Source organism: Colobus angolensis, unplaced genomic scaffold (assembly GCF_000951035.1).
Source record: "Colobus angolensis palliatus isolate OR3802 unplaced genomic scaffold, Cang.pa_1.0 Scaffold2, whole genome shotgun sequence".
Lineage (NCBI taxonomy): Eukaryota > Metazoa > Chordata > Mammalia > Primates > Cercopithecidae > Colobus > Colobus angolensis.
Window position 1 is genome coordinate 25,419,555 of NW_012115154.1, and position 7,734 is coordinate 25,427,288.

At 44.9% G+C, this 7,734-nt stretch overlaps 1 protein-coding gene across 1 annotated transcript in view; it reads left to right on the forward strand.

Annotated features, from left to right (window-relative positions):
- The window catches only part of UBE3C (ubiquitin protein ligase E3C), a 117,251-nt gene extending 109,879 nt beyond the window's left edge, over positions 1-7,372 (forward strand). The window contains exon 21 of the mRNA XM_011941601.1: positions 5,573-7,372. Coding sequence (XP_011796991.1) covers positions 5,573-5,772 — 200 coding nt within the window. The 3' untranslated portion in view covers positions 5,773-7,372. The remainder of the gene's footprint in view (positions 1-5,572) is intronic.
- The last annotated feature ends 362 nt before the right edge of the window (positions 7,373-7,734 follow it).

Consider the following 7,734-nt stretch of genomic DNA (forward strand, 5'->3'; position numbering starts at 1 on the left):
CTTGCGGTGTGTGTGCTCTACCCAAGTGGCTCTTACCCCTTACCCTTCTCTGTGCAGCAGAACCATGTAGGGAACATTTTTTTTTTTTTTTTTTTTTTTTTTGGAGACAGAGTCTCACTCTGTTGCCAGGCTGGAATGCAGTGGCATGATCTTGGCTCACCGCAAGCTCTGCCTCCTGGGTTCAAGTGATTTCCTGTCTCAGGCTCCCGAGTAGCTGGGACTACAGGCATGTGCCAGCTAATTTTTGTGTTTTTAGTAGACAGGGTTTCACCATGTTGACCAGGATGGTCTTGATCTCTTGACCTCGTGATCCACCAGCCTCAACCTCCTAAGGTGCTGGGATTACAGGCATGAGTCACCACCTTTTTATCAGAACTTTTTAAAAACTCGGATGCCTCTCTGCCCCAGATGGTCTGGGATGGGGCCCAGGCATTCTGTCTGCAGAAACTTGCTGGATGATTTAGTATGCAGCCAAATTTGAGAACTGCTGCTATTTAGCATAAGAACTTTCCACTCTCTGGAGGGTCTAAGTCAGTGTCTCAGACACATTGGTCAGGAAATCTGACAGTCAACTTCTCTTCCATTTCAACCTTATGTTTTTGGTGGAGGTAAGAGGCTGGGCAGAGTTGAAATAACAAATAAATCTCAAGAGAGTTTTTTTCCCTTCTAAGAAAAGATTATACAATTATAATGCAAGATGAATCTGTTGATTTCAACCAATTCTGAGAATTATTCAACTTGTGAAATGACCTGATAAACAGTGCTTTTACAATGACATAAAATCATTACATAAATCATAAAATGTTTTACTTTTCAAGGAGTTATATTGATTTTGTGAATAAGAAGCCCAAACGTGCTTTTATTTTTGCTTAGTAAGAAGAATCTCAATGATTTGGCCCATACTGAGAATTATTATTTTTCTTCTTTTTTTTTTTTTTTAGACGGAGTTTTGCTCTTGTTGCCCAGGCTGGAGTGCAATGGCACGATCTCGGCTCACCGCAACCTCTGCCTCCCGGGTTCAAGCAATTCTCCTGCCTCATAGCTTTTTTTTTTTTGAGATAGAGTTTCGCTCTTGTTGCCCAGGCTGGAGTACAATGGCGCGATCTCGGCTCACTGCAGCCTCCACCTGGGTTCAAGTAATTCTCTTACCGCATCCTCCCGAGTAGCAGGGATTATAGACACCTACCACCACCCCCAGCTAATTTTTTTGTGTTTTTAGTAGAGGCAGGATTTCACTATGTTGGCCAGGCTGGTCTTGAACTCCTGACCTCCGGTGATCTACCCACCTCAGCCTCCCAAAGTGCTGGGATTACAGGCATGAGCCACCGCACCCACCCTCTTCATAGCATTTTGTGGGCTGTGCCCTTACTAGTTTTACCGTTAACATAAATTATATGCTAAACTCAACATATAATTGAAACAAAGTCCAACCGAAATGCAGGTGTGGCCAGCTGGGTGCCTGTCGTGCTTTGTGACAGCTTCAGTGCTTCCAAAGTTCCTGCAGAATGGGACATTGCTCTAGTTTTATTCACGTTCGACTACAGTTGTTAGAAGGCAATTACCTTTTCTTTTTTTTAATTTATTTTTTTTTTTTATTTTTGAACATAAACTCAAGATTGTATCGTCTTCATAATAAAACAAAAGATGACACTTAGAGCTGGATCTCTTGGCCTTTCCTCCTCTTCTCTCCTCCCAGTTCAGAATGCTCCCATCTCTTGATAGCCAGCATTCTCTTAGATCTGCACCTATGCTCAGCGCACTCAAGCCTCAGCACAAGCCTCTTCATAGTTCTAGTCTTTTCCCGGAAAATCACCTTAGTCTGCCCACCGTAGCCGCTCTGCTTCCTGTCCTAACGCCACTTTCCCCGGGCATACAGAGAATCCATGCCCTTTTGTACCGTGGCGCTTTGTGGGGTTGCCACACTTACAGATAGTCGAACGAGGGCCGGGTATGGGAGGCTGAGGCAGGCGGATCACCTGAGATCAGGAATTCTCGACCGGCCTAGCCAACATGGCGAAACTCCATCTCTACTAAAAATACAAAAATTAGCTAGGCATGATGATGGGCACCTATAGTCCCAGCTACTCGGGAGGTTGAGGCAAGAGGTTTACTTGAACCTGGGAGGCAGAGTTTGCAGTGAGCCGAGATTGTGCCCTTGTACACCAGCTTTGTTGAGAGAGCAAGACTCCGACTAAAAGAAGAAAAAAAGTGCAGCAGGTTTCAGGAACATTCACCAGGTTTGTGGGAGCGCTGTTGGCACAGAAAGCACATTTTTTTATATTGTTGGGTTTTTTTTTTTAACCTTCCAATAAAAGTAATGTTTTCATTATAGAAAATTGGAAATTGTGATCAAGTATAAGAAATCTATATTTTCTCCCATTCTAACCATTATTATGTTTGTTTCCTTTTATTAGTATGCGTTTTTATCTATATACATGAGTGTATGTTAATGTATATATGCATAATTTTTTCTGTTTTTGGTAGAGGTAGGATCTTGCTCTGTTGCCCAGGCTGTTTGGCCTTGAGTGATCTCCCACCTCAGGCTCCCAAAGCACTGGTATTACAGGTGTGAGCCAACATGCTCGGCCTATTACACCCACACACACATATAGATATATTTTTAAGACAGAGTTCACTCTTATTGCCCAGGCTGGCTTGCAATGCGTGATCTCGGCTCACTGCAGCCTGCAATCTCTGCCTCCTGCCTCAGCCTCTCAAGTAGCTGGGATTTTACAGGCCTGCACCACCACAGCCTGCTAATTTTGTATTTTTAGTAGAGAGGGGGTTTCGCCACGTTGGTCAGGCTGGTCTTGGAAATCCTGACCTCAGGTGATCCACCTGTTTCGGCCTCCCAGGGTGCGGTGATTACAGTCATGAACCACTGCTCCTGGTCATGTAATTTTTAAATGTAATTTTAGCTGTATCCTGTGTTCAGTTTTACAGGCTACCTTTTTTACTCAACATTACATCAGGGTCATTTTTCCTCGTGTTATTCTTTGAAATATTTTTAATGGACTTTGTGGTGTCCCATCGTGTGAGTTTACCAGTTTACTTCCTCTTCTTTAGCTGTTCACAGCTCTTCTTCACTGTCATGCTGTGAACCTCTTGTGCATCGGTTATCACGTGCGTCTCTAACCACTTCTTAGAGTGCAGTCCCAGGAGTTGTGGACGTGGGTGAAGCTCCTGCTCCTGTTGCCAGGCCCACCGCTCAAGAGTTTCGTGTACACGTGTGCAGTGAAGGGCTGACCTAGTTAGGTCTCTGAAATCCGTGCCAGATACTAAATCTGCACAGGCTGGGACCGTGAGTAGACTGAGGGCAGTCTGTGCCTTATTGTCTTGCGGTTGGAAGAGAACACGTAAATCACATGTCTCAAATTTGAGGCAAGTAGCTAATGATGTTGGTGTATAAGAGGAAGGTGGAGTCATTGGTTCTTTGTGGCCATCAGAGGACCGACATTCCTATAGGTCTCGTGCATTAAGTCTGCGTTCAGCAATCCCTAACAGAATTTTTGCCTGCAGATACATTTGCACAGTTGTGCAAACTAAGTACATATTCATTGCATCATTTTTTGTAAAAAGCTGAGAAAATTGCCCACCAACACATCGTGCCACACATGTCCATGGAACACCATGCAGCCTCACCATTGATAGGGCAAGATGACCGAGACACATTATCAGATGAGAAAAGCAAGGCACGGAATAGTGTGTCTAATGTGCTTACTGCCTCAATTTTGAAACTAGAGGAGGGAGAACGTTTTCTCGTGCATGCATTAAATCTCTGGGAGCACTTAAGACGCTGAAGCGTTGGTTGCCCATGGGAATGGGAGCTGGGCGTCTGTGAGACAGGGATGAGAATTTTCACACTGCGCCTTAGACACCAGAGCGTCACGAACATCTGAAATGATGTTCAGATTTCCCGATCATCTTGCTTTTTTTTGTTAACAATTATTTAAATTCTGGCGCAAGCAAGCCATCATGCATTTCATCATGCATTTGGCCCACCTCCCTCAAGTTTGCCTTGTAATTTAATTAATAGGGGAACTGGAACTGGGGCCTGGAACGGTGGCTCACGCCTGTAATCCCAGCACTTTGGGAGGCCGAGGTGGTCGGATCATGAGGTCAGGAGATTGAGACAATCCTGGCTGACACGGTGAAACCCCATCTCTACCAAAAATACAAAAAATTAGCCAGGCATGATGGCGGACACCTGTAGTTCCAGCTACTCGAGAGGCTGAGGCAGAAGAATGGCGTGAACCCCGGAGGTGGAGCTTGCAGTGAACTGAGATCACACCACTGCACTCCAGCCTGGGCGAGAGAGCGAGACTCCGTCTCAAAAAAATAAATAAATAAAAATAATAGGGGAACTGGGTTGCACTACGTTGCTGCTTTGTATCTCTTGAAAACCGATAGAGGTCTCATCAGATTCTAAATTTGAATTTTTCTTTTTTTGGCAATAATATCACATAGATAATGTCATATGCTTCCCATTCCCTTAATCATCGTAGAGATCCACTTCTCGTGAGTCATCTCCCCGCAAAGCTGGAATCAATCTCCGTATCAAAATTCCTCTTGATTTTAGTGGTCACTTATCATCACTGCCTAGATCCATTGTTTAATGTGCTTCTAAAACAGCCGTGTTCTAATTACATAATTGTATCATGTATTAGCTGGAATTTTCTATTTAAAAACAGCTTTGTTTCTTCTCACCAGTTATTTGGTTAACCTGAGGAATAGCTTGTACAGGAAAGATAGAATAAATCTTGATCCTTTTATAGACAGGGTCTCGCTGTGCATTGCCCAGGCTGGAGTGCCGTGGTGTGATCATACCTCAGTAATCTCGACCTCCTGGACTCGAGAGATCTTTCCACCTCAGCCTCCCAAGTAGCTGGGAATATAGGGGCACACCACCCACCACACCTGGCTAATTGTTTTGATTTTTTGTTTTTAGTGGAAATGAGGTCTTGTTATGTTGCCCAGGCTGGTCTCGAACTCCTAAGCTCAAGCCATCCCCCAGCTAGGCCTCCCACAGTGCTGGGACTGCAGGTATGAGCTATGCGCCTGGCCTGGAATGTTATGTATCCCTTTTTATGCCTGAAGCACAGCACAATTTTTTATATAATTTAGAATTAAGCCATCAACGTAATTTTTTTAAAAAGCAAATGTGGGCCGGGCATGGTGGCTCACGCTTGTAATCCCAACACTTTGGGAGGCCGAGGTAGGCAGATCATGAGGTCAGGAGTTCGAGACCAACCTGGCCAATGTGGTGAAACCCCATGTCTACTAAAAATACAAAAATTAGCCAGGCATGGTGGCGGGCACCTCTAATCCCAGCTACTCGAGAGGCTGAGGCAGGAGAATTGCTTGAACCGGGGAGGCAGAGGTTGCTGTGAGCCGAGATGGCACCCCTGCACTCCAGCCTGGGCAACAAGAGCGAGACTCAGTCTCAAAAAACAACAACAAAGCAAATGTGGTTTCAGGAAAATGTGACTGCAGTGGTCACTTTTTACTGATTGGAGCTGGCACATTTTGTGTGCTTTGTATTAAAACCCATGTAATACCGTGCTTGTTACAGTGACATCTTGTACACCTGCTGTTTTTCAGGAGTTGTATCCCGCATTTTGTATTCACAATGGAGGCTCTGACCTTGAGCGGCTGCCCACAGCCAGCACCTGCATGAACCTGCTGAAGCTCCCTGAGTTCTATGACGAGACACTTCTGCGAAGTAAACTTCTCTATGCTATTGAATGTGCTGCTGGCTTTGAGCTGAGCTGAAGCTGATGCTAGGATCCGACCCCTGCAGAGAACCAGTGCTTCCTACGTCAGCAGCGCCTCCCCAGACCCACGAGGATACTCAGACTGCACGCCTGAGGCTCTCCCAAGCTCCTCCTTTCATTCTGCCATTCCTCCCTCTCTTCCTTTTTTAAATGATTTTTATTACGGTGTGGTCACTTATTTAGAGGGACATTGCTTTTCAAGTAACTTAAAATAACACGTTATGTGCCATGTGGCTACTTTAGTAACATTGCCAAGAAGAGCACAGTTTTTAGACTAGTGGCATCTCAGCGAAATTAACCAAAGATGAAGCTTTGGCTTTGCTGATGAGATCAGAGCCCTCCTGAGCAGGCAGCGCTGCTCCAGGGTTCAGACAAGGCTGCGCGGGCGGCAGAGATACAGGGTCTGAGGCTGAGACGCCACGGGGTCGCTGCTGCTCATGTTGGATTGTTTACAAGCCTCATTATTAAAACTGAAGGCATTTTTTTCTGCTGCCTTTCCCAGAGTGGTTAGGTTTGGAAAAGAGATGACGATGGTAATATTTTATTTGTGCTTTTTAAGCCATTTCCCCAAATGGGACTAGCATGCTTGTTTTCAGTATACCATGGCCTGCCTCATGATGGTTTGGAGATACTGTCTGTGGATGTGAGGCGGGGACTTCATTCATTGTCCTATTTCTATCTCCACTTTGTGCCTGGAGAGCTTTCAGGGGAGGTGGAAGAGGAGGGTCTGCCCAGCTCCTGCAACATCTGTCACTCACTAGACCCAGTTACTTGGGGGGAGGACAGACCCTGGGGTGTCGTTAGAGTCGTTTGAACCAAAGTGGCAGCTGCATCTTTGTCCCGATGCTAGCCGTGCCGGTCTCTCCATCATCCGCTCGCCCTCCTTGCCCCTGGGCTGCGCCCACTTGTCTTCCTGGATATTTGGGGGTGATGGCCGTGCTCAGCACCCTCTGCTTCCTGGTGCTGCTCTGACTCGAAGACGGGACAGTCTCTGGTGCAAATCCAGGGAAGAGGAGTGTCAGTAGTTCTTGCAGTAGGCACTTTATCAGGACCTGACTTGTTGCTGGGTGGTTTTAGTCTCTACAAACAGAAAGCGTTTCTTTGGGAGCAGAGTGACCCTTTGCTGATGCTGGGGGGAGGGGATCTAAATCCTCATTTATCTCTTCTGTCTAGTATTTTACTGTCACTGGAGGCTCTGTGGGCTGTCATAGTTAATTGACCATAATTAGCAATATACTTTTAAATGTGGGAAAGCTGAATGACACTTTTAAGACAATGAACATGATCAAAACAAAATGTGTAATTTCTTAATTTGAATAATAAATTAAGCGTTTAAATGCTATTCATAGTCTTGATATACAGAAATAAAATAATTAGGGTTGGTCTTTTTTATGTTAGGTTGTTTTATGTTGAATGTTCTATATCTTAGTAGTTAATTTGTATTTGTATATTTTATTATCAGTATTTTGGAAATAGCATATCTGAGACTGAAGAGAAATTGACAATTATTTGTGGTTTTTTTCCTCAGCTATTCTGAGCTTATTTATTTATTTGTATGTTCTAATGGCTAAACATTTACATTAAATGTTTTTTTTTCCCAAGACTGTGTTGGAGTCCTACCCCAGATCGTTGTGATTAGTGCCACTCTGCTTTTGTAAAGCCACAGTTTCCGAATGGTACTAGTTTTATCACAGGTGTTTGCATGTCTCCAGCTAATGAGATGGCCGACACTCCCTGAGAAGCAGAGGTCCTCGGGAGGAGTGCCTGTCATCGGGGGTGGGCCGAGCGTGGCTCCCAGGCCGGCAGCTGGTGTGCTCCTATCCAACCAGCCACGGGTGTTGCCTTCCCGAGTCTCCCATTGCGTCTGGCATTAGTTGTTGAAAAATTTCTGGAGGAAGTTTCTTTGTTTTTTGTTTGCAGTTTTCTAGGTTCTGTCCTACTTTCTGCTTTCTGGTAATTT